General features: G+C 40.6%; 1 protein-coding gene across 1 annotated transcript; it reads right to left on the bottom strand.

The window, feature by feature from the left end:
• Positions 1,213-5,747, bottom strand: LOC109223187 (UPF0160 protein). The gene is made up of 7 exons (XM_019387396.1): positions 5,434-5,747; positions 5,167-5,313; positions 4,630-4,728; positions 4,176-4,367; positions 3,822-3,941; positions 2,586-2,657; positions 1,213-1,702 (listed from the first exon to the last, which is right to left on the bottom strand). Exons 1-7 carry the CDS (start codon positions 5,698-5,700, stop codon positions 1,478-1,480), a joined length of 1,122 nt encoding a protein of 373 aa, XP_019242941.1. The 5' UTR covers positions 5,701-5,747; the 3' UTR covers positions 1,213-1,477.

The following is a 22,788-nucleotide window of genomic DNA, read 5'->3' as shown; positions in this document are numbered from 1 at the left end:
GAAGATTTATGACAGTTCAAGGATCAAGTGCATCATTACTTGAAGCTTTGTGGTGCCGCAGTCGTTGCCATTTCAGGTGGGGAGAGTGTGCCGCCCCGCCAACTTCCCTACTGCTTTTGCTACCTGGAGCACCACCATTTGATTCAAACATAGTTGCCACAAGCCATGGAGCCTTTCCACACAAGCTAACATTTGGGAGGGTCAAAGACAAGTATGCGGATCAATTAATGCAACCTGGTACTTGTGATACTTGTTCCCAACTACTGAATGTGTTTCATGCTGCAAAGCCTGCCCGGTGAAAGGGACACCCCTGAAAGTCAAGGCAAAACATGCATGTTTTAGGCAATAGTGGACTGGCACCCCAAGCAACCCTTTCCTCTTTTAGTTAGGCACCTTTAGGGCACATTCTCTTGTAATTTAGGCCAAGTAGTGGCTGGCTCAATTATATATACATGTATAGGCCTTAAGGCAAGGCATCTCATACTTTGTATTTTCCCTCTTATCAAGTAAGTCTGAAAATTGGCTTTGGCCTCCCAACTTTTGTGTGCCTTTACTTTCATTGTCTTTCATTGCCTTTGTGTGTGTGTATTTGCCCAGCTTAAGCACGACTTGGAGGCGCTTAGTTTCGTGGTAGGATTGAAGTTTTGGATAGCATATAGGCTGTCAAAGTTGTCCGCACACTGCCTACTTGAGTTAGGCCCGTGACAAGCTCTCTTTATTGATCGAGCAATTCATATATCTTTCGTCTCTAAATAAATGTTCTATTTAGCCTTTCCAATAACAAATAATTATCTTAACAAATACTATAATTATTTTAGTCTTTAGATTGTTTCTAATTTACTCGCAATAATCATCAAATTTGTTAAAGAATACTCACTAGGCACTTTTAGGAAATTAACCGGACACTACATGTTACTAGTAGTACTATTAGGTTGACGTTTGTCAGCTAAGTATGCATGTATCGGATTAACACAAAAATTTCTCCTAACCTGTCCGAATTTCTAGTGGCAATGTACTTGTCCAAAAGCAAAGGCTCATTACAGTGGCTTTGTTCAGTTTTGCAAAGGCAGCAACTTCTGTACACAAAAGTGAACGGTGAAGCACGCAAAAGCAGAGCATCCACAAACGCAGAGAGTATTGAGTCAGGAGCTTCGATGAATGTATCAAAAAGCTTCGCGCAGCCGACTTTATGACCAACTTGTAGACATCAAATACCAAAAAAGATCTTGAATAACGATGAAATCTATTGTATTTTACAACAACTGCAAACACAACATTGGGCTATAAAAGTAAAAGATGCATCTGAATATGTAAAAAAACTGTCTGCCTGGTTGTGTATAGTTTCCTTAATAACCATGAATAAATTCAACTCCAATGTGCTATTTAAATGGCAACCTGATGCCATGATCAGCTATAATGTTAAATCATAAAGAGATCACTCAGTTTCTGAAATCCATTTATAAAACAGTTTCTGTGCCTAGAGCTTCAAAGCAGCTTTTGCCATTGCGAGTGCTCCTTCATAACTTTGATTTCCTCCAATAAACCCACTCATGTGGATAAAAACACAGCCAGGAATTCCTGTTTCCTTGGAGAGTTCATCATCTCTTAAACCTCGCCACTGAGCTGGAAGGGCTTTCCTGCTCTCAAACCTGTCAGGAGCTACACCCACAGCTTGCACTCGCCAACTTTTGCTCCTATCATCCTACAAATAATGGTCACATCACTTGATGTTTTCGTAGTCAAATATAGAAAGAATACTGACACACTTCGCTTTTTCATGTTTCTCTCTATTTTTTCTTCCCACCACTGTCTTGAGACACTGATTATTAGCTACACTTTTCCAAGACAATAACACTGAGCACTTTTTCATTTGTTCAACATTGGGATTAAGCAAAAAGGCAGATCTTGATGGAGCATTAAACGATGCACACTCTCGAACAGTATCTTCGTAGTCAAATATAGAAAGAATACTGACACACTTCGCTTTTTCAATGTTTCTCTCTATTTTTTCTTCCCACCACTGTCTTGAGACACTGATTATTAGCTACACTTTTCCAAGACAATAACACTGAGCACTTTTTCATTTGTTCAACATTGGGATTAAGCAAAAAGGCAGATCTTGATGGAGCAATTAAAAACCAATGCACACTTCTTCAACATATCTTTCGTAGTCAAATATAGAAAGAATACTGACACACTTCGCTTTTTCATGTTTCTCTCTATTTTTTCTTCCCACCACTGTCTTGAGACACTGATTATTAGCTACACTTTTCCAAGACAATAACACTGAGCACTTTTTCATTTGTTCAACATTGGGATTAAGCAAAAAGGCAGATCTTGATGGAGCAATTAAAAACTAATGCACACTTCTTCAACATATCTTTCTACAACTGATAGAAGCAGATAGATATTTACGGATGATAAAAGTTTCCAGAAGCGACCTAAAAGACAACCCCCACACTATTACCAATCCTGCTCCGAATCTTTCCTCTCCTCGCATACAAGGATTTAAGCAGAAATATGAGACAACATTAACTGTGTCGCAGAAAAGGAAAAAGAAAGAAACAGCAGAGGACTCAAGGCACCTGATATAAAGCATATTTGATGGGAGGATCAATCTTCATCTCCTCTTCCAGCTCAAACAAATGAAGCTTCCACTGTTGGACAGGAATATAAAAATATGCCTTTTCAGTTCAGAGTTCACACTAGCAGTGAATACTGACTAATGATAACTCAAGGCATTAACTAAAAACACAAGGTGTGTACAAAAGGATGTCAGAAAATGTGAGGAAGTGACTTAAGCACAGTTAGCTAATAAGTTACCCCAATCATATATATACACAGGAATATTCTTTAGACGTAAAACATACATGCAACCTTTCTATATTACGTATATCCCTTACACTAGGCAAATTTCCAGTTCTTTCATTCCACACTGTTCATAAGATGCATAATGGCAATTGCCTTTCTTTTTATCAACCTACGAATCCTATAATTCGTGATTGTTTCCTCCACTGTTACTTCGTATTGCCCATGCAACATATTGAACATGCTAGATTCCGCAATTGCATAGTAAATTTGCAGTGCAATAGGATATGGATAGAATATGGTCAGTGTCTTTCCCCCTTTCTCTACATAGAGAACATTAGCTTGCAATCATTCTTCTCATTCACAAATTATTTGCTGTGAATATTGCATCCTTAATGGCACACCAAACGAAGAAAGCTACCTTCTTTAGTGCTTTGGTTAGAGCATTTCTTCCACATCTCCTTCCTATTCCACTCTCCGGATAACACGAATTCACCAACGGCGATTTTACCCTTTCCCATCCACGTCTTCCTAGCCTCTCCCATGATACCACTGAATATTGTGACTCAGGTTCTTCAGCAATTTGTGATGTATCCCAATTTTACATGTGATGTGAGGTATACCAACCGGAGGAAGTACTCAGTAGAAGGATGCTTCCTAGAAATGAACTACCATATCTACAGCTTATCAAGATACAAGAGGACTGGTCGTCTTAATAAAGTGCCAAATATTTAAAGATGACTGAGAATGGAGTCTACTTATGCTGGTATATAAGTGACATTCAAAAGCTACTATGCCTCTCCAAAATTGTCCATACACGTTAGTCACAGTGAGAACTAGGCATTTGATAAAGTTATTTTCTTTTTTGTACAAGTAAAAAATGAAGCTAATATACAATCCTAATTTAAATTAGCCACAAAACTTAAAAACTTGTGACCTCTAGCACTATGTAGCTATGAACAAAGCAAATTTTAATGATGTTCATGCTGCCTCATGCACAAAAGTTTACTTACTGGGCAAAATGTAGTAAAAACTACAATCTCTCCACTAGGATCAATCTTGTGTCTTGCAGCAAGGCATTCCATGATGATTGAGCGTGCTGGTAACCATGATCTTACATGAAAGCGGACGCGCTGTGCATAGACAAACATGTTAACTCAGGGAAAGAAACTGAACCATATGCTCATCCTAAAACCCGTCTTTTTCAGAATAAAATTAAGCTGATAAATGTGTTATCTAAATGACTTAAGACAGTCTGGTGCCGAAAGGGGCACTCTTAAGACCAACAATTATTCTAGTATAAACTTTATATTACTAACCAACGAAAATAGAGACGAAGCTTTTTAGCTCTGTTAAGAAAGTCTTACATCCAAGAACTCACTGCCAGCTAAATCCATTGCACGTTCGAAAGCTTCATTCTCCTTTTCAGAAGACTGATCAGGTTCAATCCAGTCCAAGTTTAGTCTTCCAACTCGTGAGGACAAATGAGTATTATTTACATATCTGGGTGGCTGGTCTGTATCGTACTGATTGATTCCATTGTCGACTGCATCAATTGCCTGTTCGCAGTCAGCAATTGTATTAGGCTTACTAATACCAGAGATATGGTAGTTTGATCCTTCAATAATATCACAAAGTATCAGCTCTCAAGATTTTAAGCAAATCTTGCAAATACTTGTAATAACATTAGAAAGAAACGATATCAGAAAATAAGAATCCAATCACAAATTCACAACATAGACGAATTGATGATTTTAACATCAGTAACCTGGAGATAGAAAGATTCAAATAAATAATTATTTCTCAGACTAAATTCCTTACCTCCATGAAGCTCTTGTAAATAGCAAGGAACAACCTATGAACATCCGGATGTTCTTCATCAACTTGGAGCTCCTTTGCAATTATCTCCTTTCCAAAATGCTATGACGCATGAAAAGGAAAGTAAATTGCAATTAACAGCTACATATGAACTTAATCAAAATACATTAGAGCTAAGTAACTTTTTAGCCAAATGGAAGACCTTGAACTACTAAACTTCCAAAAAGAGTCACTAAAAGTTATCCAATCCATGAGCTCGTATTCCCCCACGTAAAAACTCTGTGAAATTTCCAACATAGATCATATATTCTAAAATTGTCCAATTACTTTTAAGTATTCGAATCCTTTCATAATCTAACAGCAATAGTAGATTAAAAATTGAAACCTCAACTTTTCTTAAATAAAAAATTACATGAGTGACAATAGTTATAGGAGGGAGGAAGTACATCGTAACACACAACATAGTTGAAATTTAGAACGGAAAGAGTGAGATTTATGCACATCCATGACATTAACAATTTACATAAAGAAAGAAATTACCTTGTAAACAAGACCAGCACTGCTAAGCTTAGTAATGAAACCATGTCCAAAGACCTCTTGAAATCCCTTTTGGTGATGATCATAACGGTCTCGACTAGGATCATAAACCCCACCAACATCAAGTACGGCATCAAGCGTTTCCAACACCTTTCATTCATTCAAGCATTTCGTCAAGCATTTTACCTACATAAGCCTTCCCAAATATCTAATTCCCCACAAAACCCCAATACCCAATAACATAATACGCACAAAAAACATTAATCTAACCTGGGTATCGCGAGTACGGACAATCTGAGCATTGTAAAACTTGTTTGTAAGACGAATCATGAAGCAACCAAGAGCTTCATCACAATGGAAGCTACCATTGTGAGTACCCACTCGCTTTAGGGGAACATGGTTTGAAGGGGAAGATACAGGTGAGAAAGACGAAGAGTTAGCGGTAGCCATTACTAGAGAGAATGCGAGAGGATTTTGATGTTTGAAGGTGAAGAGTTTAGGGTTTTGGAGTAGAGTTCTGGTGAAAGCAGAGAGCATTTCTTAAACCCTTTTAAAACAAAGTAGTCAATTTGATAGCTTGACTATGCTAAGTACTTAGTATAGTACATTTATGTTTTTAAAAAAATTGTAGCACAAAAGAGTTTCTTTAGAATAATAATAATAATAATAATAATAATAATAATAATTATACTGTTATAAAATAACGACTATAGTATATAAACCGAAGACAAGTATAGAGAGAGATTGATATATTTACTTTAAGGTTGTATTGTGATCCGGGCCCGGCCCGGGACCGTGAGACCACGGGCTAAACGGGCCGGTCCAAACGTTCCGGTCCCAAGCGGTCCTAGGAGCCCACTGTGGGCCGGTCCTCCATGTTGAGACCGCGAGCCCGGGACCGGCTGGCGGGCCTGGGCCGGTTCAACCGGGCCTAACGGGCCCAACGGCTATTTTTTATTTTTTTTTTAAAAAATTGGCCAACGGTTGGAAGTTTAAAAACTAGCCGTTGGCTTGCCAATTTAGCCGTTTGGCTTTTTAAAAAATAGCCATTTGGCCCTCAAACTTTGTTTTAACCCCAAACTTTTTATAATTACACTTTTTTCCTATTCTCAACTATAAATACCCCTCATTCTTTCATTTTTACTCACAAAATCATCAATCTCTCTCTAATTTTCTTCTATAATTGCTTGCTTTATTATTGCAATTTGTGAAAAATTGTGAAGTTGGTGAATTGAAGTATTCAAGTCTTCAATTCTTCAACTATATACAATTTTCAAGAAGTTGTTCGTCAATGCGGTAAACTCGTTCCGACTCTTAAGTTTTAATATTATAGTTTTGTTTGTTTTAGTTTGTATAATTATAATTAATATGGCCTTTTCTTTGACAAAAAATATTTGGTGGTAAGGGAAAATCTAAAATTGGTGAATCTAGTGGCCAAGCTACTACTCCTCCCCCGGCTCCCCGACCCAGACCTGTTACCCATCCTCCTCCACCTATTATTCTTGATAGTGATAACCCTTATTTTCAATTTACTGATAGTCAATTTTGCCATGATATTGCACCAGGTCAACAATTAAATGATGAATATATGAATGCTCTTTATAATAATACAACTATCGATGAAAATGATGAGGAAAATGATGATTTAGATGAAACGCAACCGGATTTAGATGATACACCTACTAGTCCTGTTGTTAACCCAACTGATAATAATCCAAATGATGCCCCGCCTGACCCTCCTGTAGTAATCCCTACTTTTAATAGGCAACCTTCTAAACGGCAAGAAACATCTCTTGTTTGGCACTTTTTTACTCAACTAAGAAATCAAAATAAGGCTAAGTGTAAAACTTGTGGGACTTTGATGGCTCATAAATTTACTGGAGACCATAGCGGTACGGGTACTTTGACTAGACACATAAAGACATACCCTAAAGATAAAGCTAGATTTTTTCAAATGAAAGCTGCGCAAGAGGGGACAAGTGTAGGTACTCAGGTTAACCCTAGTACCGGGTCAAATCTAGTTCAACCGGGAATTAACACTGTTACCGGTGGCATTTTATATTACGATCCAAATAAAGATCGTGAAGAATTGGCAAAAATGGTCACTGTTATGTGCTTACCCTATAGTTTTCCTTCTAACCCTCACTTTGTGCATTATATTAGAAAAGTTTTTAATCCTACTTATAAAGGATGGCCTCGCGCAACCGTAAAGAGCGATATTTATAAATATAAACATGAATATGAACAATATTTGCGCTATTTATTTACTCATATAGATTGTCGCGTTGCTATTACTACTGATATTGGTAGAAGTGGTAATGACTGATTATCTTACTGTAACCACTCATTGGATTGATGAGGAATGGAAAATGCAAAAGCGCATTATTGCTTATTTCACACAGGTAAGTTTATTGCTAACACAGTTGCAGATATTTGTAGATATTTTTGCATTACAGATAAAATAATGTCAGTTTCAATGGATAATGCTTCTAGTAACACTAATGCTATAGACTTGCTTACAACTACACTAAATCCTACATTTAGTAATATTTTCCATGTTAGATGTATTTGTCATATTTACCATTTAATCGTCGGTGATGGTATGAAAATTTTAAATGTGGAAATTTGAAAAGGTTAAAATGGCTCTTAATTGACTTTTTTATTCAAACCGTAGAAGTAGACTTAGAGAATATTTTAAAAAATGTGATGAATTTGGCCTTAGAGAAAGAAAGGTTCCTAAAGCTTGTCCGACTAGATGGAATTACATGTATGAAAGTTTAGTTGTTGCATATGAATATAGAAACCCAATAAACGCAACGTTTAATGCTCGTGTTGGTGGTGATGGTGATGATGAGCACCTTACAAATCAGGATTGGACTAATGTTAAAATTCTTGTAGATTTTTTAGAATAATTTCATGTTGCTACAAATGAATTATCTGGGCAATATTATCCTACTATTTCTAACTGTTTAGTTTATATTGCAGCATTTGCAGATTTGTTTACTCAATTTTCAGAGTGGGGGGTAATTTATCAACTTGCTATTAATTCTATGAAATATAAGTTTAAAAAATATTTTTTTCCCTATCCCCCCTATTATGGTGTTGCTGCCATGTTAAATCCTACCATGAAATTAGGAGGTCCTCACTTTTGGTATACAAATATTTATAAGGCTTTAGATCTTTCAGATGAGGAATTTGTTACACTTGCAGATGCAAAAGCCTCAATTAAAATAAATGCTCAAACAATTTATAATGCTTATCAACTTGCCTTAGATCATGCTAGATGATAGTAGGCTATATAGTTGATATTTACACCTTAATTGCTCATGCTTTGTTGTTGTTTTATAAGGTAAATTGCCAACAAAATGCTTTAAATAGTGTTATTTGGTTTCGCAGGCAATATTATATGTGAGGAAGCAACATGAAGCGTTTGGAGGCAATAATGTGAAGAAAACACCCACTCGAGAAGTACTCGAACACAAAGAGCAAAAGAAAATGACAGGACACAAGTCCACCGCGACCGCGGTGGACCGCGGAGACAAAGCGAAGAAAATAAATAAGGCAGTGTTCACCGCGGTCCACGCCGCAGCCGCGGTGAACTGTTCACGTATCTGAAAATTGGGGGCCAAAGTGTCAATTCGGGGAAACTTTTGTAAAACCCTTATAAGCTATAGAAACTCGCCCAAAATAGTTTAAGCTTGTTTTTGAGATTACTTTTGGAGGAAGAACAAGTGTGAGAGATCACCCAAAACATCATAGTTCTTTTATCTCTTTCATTTTCTTGCAATTTTTGCATTATGAATAATCTAGTAGTTTTATCCTACATTGTTATGAGTAGCTAAATCCTTTGTCTAGGGCTTTGATGGAACCTATTGAAGGATGAACTTCTTGGTTATGTTAATATAGATTGCCAGTTTAATCTCTATTTGTTCAACTACGTGTTTGTTGTAGTTAATTGACAGGATCCTCAATTAGCTGTGCCTATTTAGTGTGCATAACTCGGGAGAGAGTGCATATTTAGGTAGTTGTTGAACATCATCACTCACAAAGTATAAGAGGGATCTATAACTGTGGGTTTAAAGGCAGGTTTAGGGATAACGAAGCCTTGGGTGCAATTTAACGTGAGCTGTAATAAACTAAGCTAGCTAGCGTATCTCGGGAGAGTGCGTTTAGTAAATTATTGTGATTACTCGGGAGAGATTTACAGTATATAGAGTGCTCATGATTGATAGAGATATGTTGGATTAATTTATATGAAACATAACCGGAAGTGATTCCATCAATAGGGGAAATCATAGCCTTAGAACCTTCTCATAATTGTTTACAACTCAAGCATATTTAGTTTTCAGCTGTCTATTTACTTTCAGTCTTAGCTATTAGTAATACCATCAACTGTGATTTATAAAGTTTGGGGAAGTTGATTCCATAGAATTGAGTACATCCAAAGAAAGTAATTGATAGGTTAATTCCCTGTGGGTTCGACTCTGGGCCTAAATACCCAGACTATATTTGCAACGTCCGCGTGTCTTTTTATAAGGCATAGTTGGGCGTGATCAAATTTTGGCGCCGTTGCCGGGGATTTAACGGTGTTATCAATTACAATTGAAAGAAGTACAAAACATTCTTAGTGTAGTCAGTTTTCTCTATACCCAATCTTTTCATTGAAATTCTAGCGTTTGAACTCTTGTGGAAATCAAGTGTATGCCTAGAAGTTCTTCGAGGACTGGAGAACTTCTAGAAGGACTCTCAGACCCCGAGAAAACATTCAGGGCATTGAACCGTGCCAACAAGAGACTCCAACATTCACAACAATCACACCAGCTCGAATTTGACATGGGTGACGCAGACAACGTCGTTGGAAACGCTGGGGATCTGCCAGCAAACCCCAACGTAAGAGTAGTGGCACCTCTTGTGCCCGAAGCTGCACTTTATGACTGGGTACAGCCCACAGCTGATAACTTGGCCACTGCCATAGTTGTGCCCGCAATTCAAGCGGAGACCTTCCAGATAACCAACAATATGCTGCATCTACTGCAGAATAAAGGATTGTTCTCCGGATCACATATTGAAGACCTTCAGCAGCACCTGAAAAATTTTCTGTCAATTTGTGTGACCCAAAGTCAGCCAAATGTGACCCCGGAAGCTATCAAGCTGTTACTGTTCCCATTCTCTATGACCGGGGAAGCTCAGACTTGGTTAAATTCACTTCCTATCAATTCCATTGCCACCTGGGAGGAATTAGTCAAGCAGTTCCTGAACAAGTTCTATCCGTCAAACAAGACTACAAGACAGATTGATGAAATATTACAGTTTATGCAGTAGCCGACTGAGTCCTTGCAAGAAACTTGGGAAAGATTTAAAGGGATGCTAGTGAAGTGTCCTCACCATGGCATTCCAGATCAGATGCTTGGCCAGAGATTCTACATGGGGCTAGCTGACCATTTGAAAGCAAATGTGGATGCTTCAGCAGGAGGTGCATTATTGAGTAAGACATTCACCGAGTGCAAAATCCTTCTTGACAAGATGTCACAAAATTCGGGGTGGATGACTAGAGCTACAACACTGGCACCCATAGTGCACTCAGTTCCTCTTGACCCAAACAATTCACATGCAGAGAATATGGCCACACTCATGACCCAGATGAGCATATTGACAAAGAAAATTGATGAGATGGGCACAAAACAGGTGCACATTGTTGATTCAACAAATGGAGGACTGTGTACACCTTGTATTAATCAGTCTTATGTGTGTTCATGGAGCGGAGAAGGCGAAAATCAAGGGGCAAGGGAAGATATGAATTATGTCAACAACTATGGGGGTCAGAGGCAAGGAGCACAGCAATGGAGACCGCAGCAAAATCAGCAGTACAGGCCTAACACTCAATAGCCTGGGGGTATGCACCCTCAAAACCAACTGGTGCCAGTACCATATCAGAGACAACAGGGCTATCAACAACAAAATCAGCAACAATTAACATATCAACCACCTCCTCAGCAGCAAGACAACAACATGATGGAAATCAGGGGTATGCTTCAGCAACTCATTGGGACAAATAACAAAGTGCAGGAAAAGTTGTCAGTGCATGACTCAGCCATAAAGAACATTGAAATGCAGCTGGGGCAGTTGTCCATGGCTCTAAACAACCGCCCTCAAGGAACTTTTCTTGCTGACACAAACATAAACCCCAAGGAGCAAAACCCGAATCAGCTGATGGCAGTAAGTCTCCGGAATGGAAGTGATTTAGACAGAGAACATGAGATTATACAAGCCAGTAAGGAGAATACGAGAGTCACTCCAGTGCCATTAGAGGTGGAGGAACCAACAGAGCTTACTGAGGTGGTGGTTGAGCAGAGTCAGGAGGAAAAAGGAAAAGAAAAGATGAATGAGCAAGCTGCAGAACAGGTGGCACCTCCTGTGCTAGAAAATTCCAATAGAGAGAAGCCAGCGAGCAATGCACAAAGGGCGATACCTGCACCTTTCCCTCAGAGACTGGTAAAATAAAAGAAGACAGACCAATACAAGAAATTCATGGAGATGCTGCGGCAAATTCAGTTGAACATTCCTTTGATGGATGCTCTGAGGGAGATGCCCCGCTATCCCAAGATGATGAAGGATCTAATGTCACGGAAGTTTGATTTTCAGGATCTGTCCATGGTAACTTTGACACAGACCTACAGCGCAGTAGTAACAAGACCAATGTCTCAAAAGATGTCTGATCCAGGTAGCTTCACCATCCCATGCACAATTGGGAGTTATTCCTTTGCAAAGGCATTATGTGATTTGGGAGCCAGCATAAATCTAATGCCGCTGGCAGTGTACACCAAGTTGGGCATTGGCAGAGCTAGACCGACCTCAATGTTGCTACAGCTGGCTGACCGCACGGTAAAAAGGCCAACATGCATTCTTGATGATGTATTGGTGCAAGTGGGGGAGTTTGTGTTCCCTGCAGACTTTGTTATTCTGGATTGTCAGGTAGATGAGGAGATACCTCTCATTTTGGGTAGACCATTTTTGGCCACTGGAAGAGCATTGATCGATTGTGAGACTGGGGAACTAAAAATGAGACTGAATGATGAAGAAGTCATTTTCAATGTTCAACAATCTATGAGGAGACCCAGTGAATATGCTAATTGCTCTCTAGTGGAGGCAGTAGATGTGATCCGGCAAGAAGATGATGTGACTCTGACTGTTAAAGATCCATTAGAGGCATGTCTGGCAAATTTAGAAGAGATGGATGGTGAAGGGTTAGCTGAATGGGTCATGGAACTTGAAGGCCAAGGATTCTGGAAAAGGGAACCTCAGTTCGAGTCCCTTGAGTTAGAAAAAAGGGCTACACCTCCAGCAAAGCCATCAATAGAGGAACTACCCAAGCTGGAGCTGAAGCCACTCCCAGCTCACCTCAGGTATGTTTTCTTAGGCCCTGACTCTACTTTGCCTGTTATTATATCATCCGGTTTGCTAAATGTGCAGGTAGACAGCTCTTACAGGTACTGCGGGAAAGTAAGACTGCCATTGGTTGGACCATGGCAGACATAAAGGGTATCATCCCAACCTTCTGTATGCATAAGATTCTCTTGGAATAAGGGCACAAACCTTCCAGAGAACATCAGCGGAGGTTGAACCCAAACATGAAAGAGTTAGTAAAGAAGGAGGTGATCAAATGGTTAGATGCGGGAATCATCTTCCTCATCTCTGATAGCAATTGGGTCAGCCATGTCCAATGTGTGCCTAAAAGGGGGGGAATGACTGTTGTGCAAAATGAGAACAATGAGTTGATCTCAACTCGTACAATCACAGGGTGGCGGATTTGTATGGATTACCGGAAATTGAACACCGCCACCCGAAAAGACCACTTTCCCTTGCCTTTCATTGACCAAATGTTGGACAGGCTGGCCGGGAGATCACATTTTTGTTTCTTAGATGGATACTCGGGGTACAATTAGATATTAATAGCCCCCAAGGATAGAGAGAAAACATCCTTCACCTGTCCGTATGGCATCTTTGCCTTTCGGAGAATGCCTTTTGGGCTTTGCAATGCACCAGCGACTTTTCAACGGTGCATGTTAGCCATCTTCACAGATATGGTGGAGGATATGATGGAGGTCTTTATGGATGATTTCTCCATGGTGGGAGATTCATTCGAAGATCGTCTTCACAACTTAAGCAGAGTGCTCAAAAGATGCGTGGAGACAAACTTAGTGCTAAACTGGGAGAAGTGCCATTTTATGGTACAAGAAGGGATAGTCCTGGGACATCGAGTGTCCAGTAAAGGAATTGAGGTTAACCATGCTACGGTTGACGTGATTGAGAAGCTACCACCGCCCACTTCAGTCAAGGCGGTGAGAAGTTTTCTTGGACATGCCGGGTTCCACCGGCGTTTCATAAAAGATTTTTCCAAAATTGCTAACCCATTATGCAAACTCCTTGAAAAGGATCAGCCGTTTGTGTTTTCTAATGATTGCAGGTTGGCATTTGAGGAACTGAAAAAAAAGTTGGTAACTGCACCCATCATTGTTGCCCCCAACTGGGAGCAACCATTTGAGCTCATGTGTGACGCAAGCGACTATGCTATAGGAGCAATCTTGGGGCAGCGAAAAGATAAGCTGATGCACCCGATTTACTATGCAAGCAGAACGCTAAGCGGTGCACAACTCAACTACACTGTAACGGAGAAGGAGATGTTAGCGGTGGTGTTTGATTTTGACAAGTTCCGATCATATCTGATTGGTTCCAAGGTAATTGTATACACTGACCATGCATCTCTCAGGTACCTAATTGAGAAGAAGGAGTCTAAGCCGCGCCTGATTCGTTGGGTGCTGCTATTGCAAGACTTCAACCTCGAAATTCGTGACCGTAAGGGCACAAAAAATCAAGTCGCTGATCATCTATCACGACTTGAAGGAGCTGAAAAATCAGTCGAGGTCGAAGAGATTCTGGAAACCTTTCCAGATGAGCAGCTGCTCGCAGCTACTCTGGAAGATGCGCCATGGTATGTAGATTTTGCAAACTACCTGGCCTGCGGTATAGTTCCCTACGACCTTTCATCTGTCCAAAAGAAAAAGTTTTATCGTGATTGCCTCATGTATTATTAGGACAAGCCTTATTTGTTTAGAATATGTGTTGATAATATTATCCGGAGGTGTGTCCCCGAGATAGAAAAATCTTCTGTTTTGCAGGCTTGTCACGCATCAGCATATGGAGGACATTTTGGAGGGGTCAGGACAACTGCGAAAGTGCTAGAGGCCAGATTCTTTTGGCCAACTGTGTTTAGAGATGCACACCTCTGGGTAAAGGGCTGCAATGAATGCCAGTGGACTGGGAACATTTCCCGTCGCCATGAGATGCCAATGAACCCGATTCAACAGGTAGAGGTGTTTGATGTTTGGGGGATTGACTTTATGGGTCCGTTTGTCAGCTCATTTGGTAATAAATACATCCTTGTTGCTGTAGACTACGTGTCTAAATGGGTAGAGTCTGCAGTGTTTCCCACTAATGATGCAAGAGTGGTGGTAGGATTTCTGAAAATGAACATGTTCACCAGGTTTGGGACACCAAGAGCGATCATCAGTGACGGGGGCACTCACTTTTGTAATAGAGCCTTCGAGAAACTACTTGCTAAATACGATGTACGCCACAAGGTGGCCACCCCTTACCATCCGTAAACCAGTGGGCAAGTTTAAGTGTCCAACAGGGAGATAAAGAGTGTATTAACCAAGACTGTGAATGCCACACGAATTGATTGGGCAAAGAAGCTTGATGACGCACTCTGGGCCTATAGAACTGCATTCAAAACACCAATAGGTATGTCACCATACAAGTTGGTATTTGGGAAGGCCTGTCATTTGCCTGTAGAGCTAGAACATCGAGCGTGGTGGGCACTAAAGCAATTGAACATGGATCCTGATGCAGCTGGACAAAAATCGACTTACAGAGTTACATGAGCTGGAAGAATTTAGATATCAAGCCTTTGAAAGCATGAGGCTATACAAGGAAAGGATGAAGAAGCTGCATGACAAACACATTGTGGACAGAGACTTCAAACCCGGTGACAAGGTATTACTGTATAATTCAAGGTTGAGACTGTTTCCGGGTAAGTTAAAGTCCCGATGGTCAGGACCATTTAGAGTGGTGCAAATGTTCGCAAGTGGAGCAGTTGAGATCGAATCAGAAGATGGGACAAACAAGTTCTCAATAAATGGGCAAAGGTTGAAACATTACCTTGGAGCAGCTGAAGAAAAAGGGGATACAGTGGAGATCAATTTGAAAGAACCCCAATACGCGAATGAAGAGTGATAGCTCAACTACTCGCGTCGTGCCGCGACGTTAAATCAGGCGCTGTGTGGGAGGCAACCCACGAATGATGTTGTAAGTATGTTCTTGTAACCTATAAAAAAAAAAGAGAAGGATGCTGCCAGTCCCGCGACCGCGGCGTGGACCGCGGTCAACCGCGGGAGACACTGCCTCGGCGAGAAAAATCCTCTGTGACCGCGGCGACAACCGCAGTGAACCGAGGAAATGGGACACACTGTCTCGCAGGTTAAATACCTCCACGGCCGCGGTGAACCGCGGTCGACCGCGGGGGTACCAGGTATAGTATTTTTTTTTATATTTTTTTCGTTTTCTTCCTTTTTTTCTTTTCTTCTTCTTTCAGTTTTTTTAACTTAAACCCCCCCCCCTTTCACCCACAAAACATCCGAACCCTCCCCCTCAATTCCCCAATCTCCCTCTCTCTCTACAACCCTAACTCCCCCTCCCCCCCCCCTCACCTTCAACTCTTCCCCTCCATTCTCTCATCTTCTCCCTCTCCCTTCACAAGACCCACCATCCCTCTTCCGCAAAGGTATGAATTCCGAACCCCACTTCTCTCTTCTTCCTATCTATGGTATTGTAGGCTAGTTTAATGTTGTTATAATGTAGTATTAGTGCTAGGATTTTGTTTTGTTAGCTTTTCTTCTTGTTTTTTAGTGTAATTTCGTTTTTTTAGCATATGTTTGGTGAAGGGGCTGTGTATTGAATGTTTGGAATGGTGTTGTTGGTGGGTGATTGTTTAGAGCAAGTGTGGGGTGTGTTAGTATAGTAAATAATTGATTTGGGGAAGTTTTCTTGATTCCCATGGGCCATGAATGTGAAGATAATTGCCTTGCCCACAATGTGTTTGGGAAATTGCCTCAATGGAGATATAAGGTGATGTAGTGACATGGTTGTGGTGAAGTCTGAGTAACCACCCATTGTCACACAATTTGGGACCGTCCTAATAAGCGTTTCTCTGTTTTGACAGGTACTATGAGTTCATCTCGTACGAGAAGAAACACTGGGCCCTCTGCTTGTGGTCCAGGAGGCTCCTCACGAGCTAGGGGCCAAGCTAGTGCAACTCAGTTCGATAGCACTCGGTTCGTCTCTGAATCAGCGGAGACAAGGTACAATCAGAAAGCTGCAAAGAAATTACTCCGTGAGGTCCATATCGATCGGACGGCATTGGTGCAAGAGTGCCCCACTATGTTTAATGAGCTAAGGAGGTGTCAGCTGGACATCTTCTTTGAGGTTCCCGAGGAGGCCAATATTCAGCTAGTGCGAGAATTTTATGCAAATCTGCCAGAAAATGAGGATGGGGTTGTGACTGTGCGCCACACCCCGGTTAATGCTTCTATAGAGGCCATCCGCAGAGCGTATCGCCTCCCTACATTCACGGGTGACGATCACTACATCATGTCTCATCGCCCGATGGTTGACTGGGACAGACTTTAGGCGGTAATCTGTATACCTGGCAGAATGCCCAAATGGGTAGCTCAGTTTAAGACTCTATTCTCACAGTCTCTTACTTGGGAGGCAAAGTGTTGGCTCACTGTCGTCAACACCCGTCTACTACCATCCAGCAATACCACAGATGTGAATGGGCCACGGGCTGCTATGATCTACTGCTTTATGACTCACCAAGGGTATGATGTCGCACGCGTCCTCCATGATGAAATGTTCATTAGATCGCCTGAGCTGATCAAGGGCCACTACTTCCCTTCGCTAGTCACCCGACTGTGCCGCCTTGCTAAGGTCCCTGAGAATCTTCGAGTTGATGGGAAGTTACCTCTGAACGCCCCATTCAGGGCAAAGAAAGTTGGACTTGAGGGACGAGAGCCAGTTCCAGACAGTGATGACTCTGCTGATGAGTCTGATGATGATGCTAGGGCAGCTGCTGAGATCACAGCTCCTCCGAGAAGGGACGAGGCTGGACCATCACAGCCACGCCGGAGCACTAGCATGGCAGATTTAGCACAGGAGATGGCTGGGTTGCGTACTTCAGTCGATGATTTGAGTACTTCAGTCAATGATTTGAGTGCCCGTGTTGAGGTAGTGGCTGACAGGCAAGTGAAATCAGAAAAGAAATTCTTCAGCTGGTTGCGAGCGCTGGGTCGTGCGTGCAACGTGAACCCAGACACAGTTTCTGACCAAGAGTGAGCCTCAGGGAAGTTCCTTTACCTCACTGTTCTTTACATTTTGAAGCCATGGGGACATGTCTTTATTTTAAGTGTGGGGTGGGGGATACTTCATTGTATGTTGTAATTGTAACAAATAACTGTTTGCTTTGATTGTTTTGATGTAGAATAGTAGTTCATTAGGTAAGTAGATATAGTAAGTGACTTGTCCCGACGACGGATCTCTTTCGACGGGGTTCTTGAGGGACTAAGTCGAGGAAAAAAATGGAATATAGAGACTCTTCCTGATGACGGATCCTTTAGAAATTTTCTTGAGGGAAGTTAGTCTAGAGAAAATACCAAAAAAAATTTTTTTTATTTTTTTTAGGTAGTGTAGTAACTCCCCCTTGATTTTTCTTTGGGCCACGGTTCTTTTCCAAGGGTTTAGCTTGAACCGGGTATGGGTAGATTTTTTTGTTTTTTTTAGGTTAGGATTAATGGGTGACGAGCTTAAAATCGAAGAAGAAAAACCCTTAGCGTTTTTACACTTGAACACGATAGACGCTAGAGTGTAGCGCTTAGCTTCAACGGTTGAATCTTATTTAAGTGCCTTAAAAAGTGTATGTTTGTACCTAACTTGAACACTCAAAAGAGAATGTCTTGATAAACTAATCCGGAGTGAGTCACATGCCATGTGTGTGTGAGTGTTACTATATTCCATGCTGTACAATTGATGCCTAGAACTTGCCCTGTGTGTTTGCAAAGCGAAATAATAGCTTCATTCAGTTTTAGAAGTGATGTAGGCATTTCTTTGTTGAGCCAGATATGTATATTCTACCCACCTAATTGTTATGTATCGTATTTAACCCCTTTGAGCCTATAAGCCTTTTTCTTTGGCAACCACATTACAAGCGTTACCCATTTGTTTGAATTAACCATCTATTTGAACCTTTTCACCTCTCATGAGCACTTGAATTGTATGAACTTTGTAAAAGTTAAAGTGTGGGATGGTTGGTTTGGCTTTTGAGTGGAATTAATTGAATAAGGAGAAAGGTGCACTGTTTTGAAAAAGGAAGAGCCACTTGAATTGAAAAGAAAAAATTAAATTAATATATATTCTTGATAAGTGGTGGCTCTTGACGTAAGTGCGCTTAAAGAAGAATGGGGTAACTTATCATTGATGTGAAGTGGAATTTGTTTGACAGAAGTATGGGTTTGAATGTTAAATTGTATGTATTAAAGTGCTAGGGAGTGTAGTCACTCTTAATCTAAATGTATCCTACCCGTCCCTTAGCCTACATACACAAATAAGAATCCTATTGATCTTAGACTAGTGGAGCTCGATTAGTCGAGTATACACTACGGGCAAGCCTAATGGTGCATCTTTTGTGGATGTGATGTTCTTTTTGAGAGTGAGCGAATTCTGCCTATTTTAGTTCCTAATTGTCATCACTATCATTATATATGGAACTACTCTTTGTGTGATTGTCGAGGGTCTGATTCCAAAGGAAGGTTACGCTTGACTCTTGTGTAGAGTGGTTTCAGTAAGTGCAAAGGTTACAGGGTACGAAAGGTTTGATTCTTGAGGTAAAGTTTGCTCACTACTAAGTGTAACTTTCGTAAAATGTTCATGGTGTGAGTCGTTGAGGGAAAATCTTAGGGAAGGAATTTTGATGGAGTGTGGTGAATTGCTCGAGGACTAGCAATAATCTAAGTGTGGGGTGTTGATAGTAGGCTATATAGTTGATATTTACACCTTAATTGCTTATGATTTGTTGTTGTTTTATAAGGTAAATTGCCAACAAAATGCTTTAAATAGTGTTATTTGGTTTCGCAGGGAATAACATATGTGAGGAAGCAATATGAAGCATTTGGAGGCAATAATGTGAAGAAAACACCCGCTCGAGAAGTACCCGAATACAAAAAGCAAAAGAAAAATGACTGGGCACAAGTCCACCGCGACCGCGATGGACAGCGGAGCAGACATCGGAGACAAAACACAAAAATAGGCCCAGGCAGTGTTCACCGCGGTCGACCGCGGTCCACGCCGCGGCCGCGGTGAACTGTTCACGTATTTGAAAATTGGGGGCCAAAGTGTCAATTGGGGGAAACTTTTGTAAAACCCTTATAAGCTATAGAAACTCGCCCAAAATAGGTTAATTCCCTGTGGGTTCGACTCTGGGCTTAAATACCCAGACTATATTTGTAACGTCCGCGTGTCTTTTTATAAGGCATAGTTTTGGCGTGATCACTAGCCTTTTCACACTGCACTGGTTCAACTCTTGGTTGCTAAGTCTAGGTGTAAGCGTTGCCCGAGGTTCTTGAGGCCCTTAGGGAACTTTGATGCACCTAGACTCTGATTTGTCTATGGAATTGAGGTTTATTAGACCATTGGAGGATTTGGGAACCTCGGGCCTAATTGAGGGCTCCCTATGGTATAGCTTCTTGATTTTCTATTTTACTTATATAATTCGTTCATTGGCCTGTAATAATTTGTAAAAAAATATTTGGGGCATTTAGTAAAAAGGGTGGGTAGATGTATACCTTATGGGGTAATATGGTTAGAAATCCTGCTCTTAGGATCTCACTTTTAAAATCTGCCTGCTTTATTCAATAGAAAATATGCTTATAGGGATTTATGCTTTTAAATCTGATTGCTTTGCCTAATAAAAGTCATGTCTATTGGATCTCACTTCTAATTTCGTTTGCATCAGTAGAAATCATGTTCCTAAGGTTCTGCATTTTTTCATATTAAAAACCATGTTCATAGGCTCCAAACCATCATGTCTTAAATCAGTAGATGCCATGCCTATAGGACTCAACTCCGATTCAGTTTTAATAAGTCTTCATGTATGTTGCTGCAAATCGACTAAAATCAGTAATACGCCTAGATATCATGCCTATAGGAATCTATACCTGCAATTCTATCTGGTAATTTAATTCAGCCTAATAAATCAATTTCATTACACCTAGTTCATTTCTAAAGCTGGTCTTACTAAGCGTTAACATTTTCTGAAACAAGTTATTTCAAAATTGCATCGATCCCATTAGATACCATGACTATAGGTATTAAAGGAGTCTATCTCGAAAACCTATTGTTTCTGCATTAATATAGACACAGTATACTGCATATAGGCAAGCCTTAGGGCATTTTCAGAACTACATTCCCCTTAAGCTCTTTCTCCATCGATTAATGTTTCTGATTCTAATAACTTTTAAAAGAGTCCTTAGGCAACTTCTAGGGTATAATTTCTGAACCTAAAAGGGTTTGTTGGTTTATGCATAGTTACCTAGAGATCCTGCTTTAGGACTTTGATTGATAAAGACCTTAACTGTGTTTGAGTTGTGCTGCTTGTATGTTTACTTGAGGAGGAAATTTTGAGCCTCTTATCTGCTTCCATTATGTGTAAAGTCCTACATATTTTGACTGTCGCCTTAGAATTTTGCCCTTTTAAAACCTTATGGGTATGTGTAGAACCACCTATAGATCGATTACAAAGGTTTCTACCACTGAACTTGCTTATGCTCCCCTTTGATCGAGTGCTATTTATACAAAGAAGATTGAGTAGGAAAATGTGACTAATGTATGAATATAAGTTCGGCCGGGACCCACAGTTGTGGACCAGGAGGGGTGCCTAACACCTTCCCCTCGAGGTTATTGCGAGCCCTTACCCTAATCTCTGGTAATGCAAACCAACCCAAGAATTAATCGCTCTAGGTGCCCTAACGCACCATAATCCGTTAGGTGGCGACTCTTCAAATACCCAATTCCCAAAAAAGGAAATGAGTCATTACACCCCGTGAATGTCGAAACCCAGACTTCTCCCCGCGCGAGAGGGGGAAAAAAGGGGGCGCGACAGCATGGCGACTCTGCTGGGGATATTTTTAGGCTCTTGCCATAACGAACTTATGAATTAGTCCAAGCATGCTTTATCCCGTACCCTTCTCCCTTATTTGAATTTAACTGTCTATTTTGAGCATTTATGATTCCTTTATTACCTTGAAAACTGCCTTGTCTCCTTGTTTTTCTTTCTCTGTCACTGTCTTTTCAATTATTGAAATGCTGTATTTATTTCTTCCTACGTGAAAATACTTGCCTACATGTTATTAACTGCTGCATAAATCATGCTCCACATCATATTCCACTCGTGCGTATCAAATCCTATAGCAACGCTTAAATGAGTGGTTGCGCTCTTCCTATTTACTACCCTTAAATTCGGAAAGGCTTATTTGCGGTAAAACCAGTCGATCAGCGGTGCTGTTGACGGTCCCGTGCCTTCCCCCTCAAGTTGTCCGCTTGAGGGTATCAGTCTAAAACCCCATAGAAACCTTACTCTGTTTAAATTGTGCATGCATCATGGTCAAACCTAGTCGAATCAGTTATGTTGTCCACGTAATGATCCTTTAAGATAAGCCTTATCCAAAGTCCATCGGGTTTTCCATAATCCCAATGGACGCAACCACATTTTGTGCATTAATTTGGAGAGTTAAATGCCGATATACTGATCATAAATGTATAAATAGTCGAGTCCGGTGGGGGTAAGGTCTAACCTTTTGTTTTGCAGAAAATGAGGCACGAGGTCCCCAGCTTCAGTATGGTTAAAACACCCTCACTCTTGCTAGACTGGTGGAGGAATCTTCCATCAGATGACCAAATCAATGAATGGAAAGAGAGGGCCATCAAGATTAGCGAAAAGCTTGAATATCTGGAACACAAATGTTGGAATTGGAAGGAAAGGTGAGGAAGAGAGTCACCGACTGCCAGAACGCTGAGGGAAACGAAGAAGGACATTTGGCAAAAACATTCTTACTAATGAGCCTACGCGAACTGGGGGATTTGATCGACAAGAGCATTCAGCTTGAAGAAAGTCCTTCCGAGACCAAATAGGCTAGATTTACTTACTTTCCTAAAATGTAATAAGGCCAAGTGCCAGTAGCAACTTATCTTATTATCTTAGTATCGTTTTGGGATTCGTCTATTTTTATGTTATGAAATGAAGCATTTATTGGCATTAAAAGTTCTCCAAATCTACTTGTCGCTAGGCCTACCTCGGGCACAACGAGGCTCCCAAATTAGGACGCGAATTTATATTTCCGCATATTGTTTAGATCCTGCAAACATTTCAGAATCCTTACTGACTTGTTTACCTTTTGTTTTTTCCTTTATTTTGATTATTCTCATCCCCTGAGGTTGGTTCGCACATACTGGCATCATCAG

Source organism: Nicotiana attenuata, chromosome 3 (assembly GCF_001879085.1).
Source record: "Nicotiana attenuata strain UT chromosome 3, NIATTr2, whole genome shotgun sequence".
In the NCBI taxonomy this organism is placed as follows: domain Eukaryota; kingdom Viridiplantae; phylum Streptophyta; class Magnoliopsida; order Solanales; family Solanaceae; genus Nicotiana; species Nicotiana attenuata.
The sequence above is the reverse complement of the archived record's forward strand: the minus strand, read 5'-3'. Positions and strand labels throughout refer to the sequence as shown.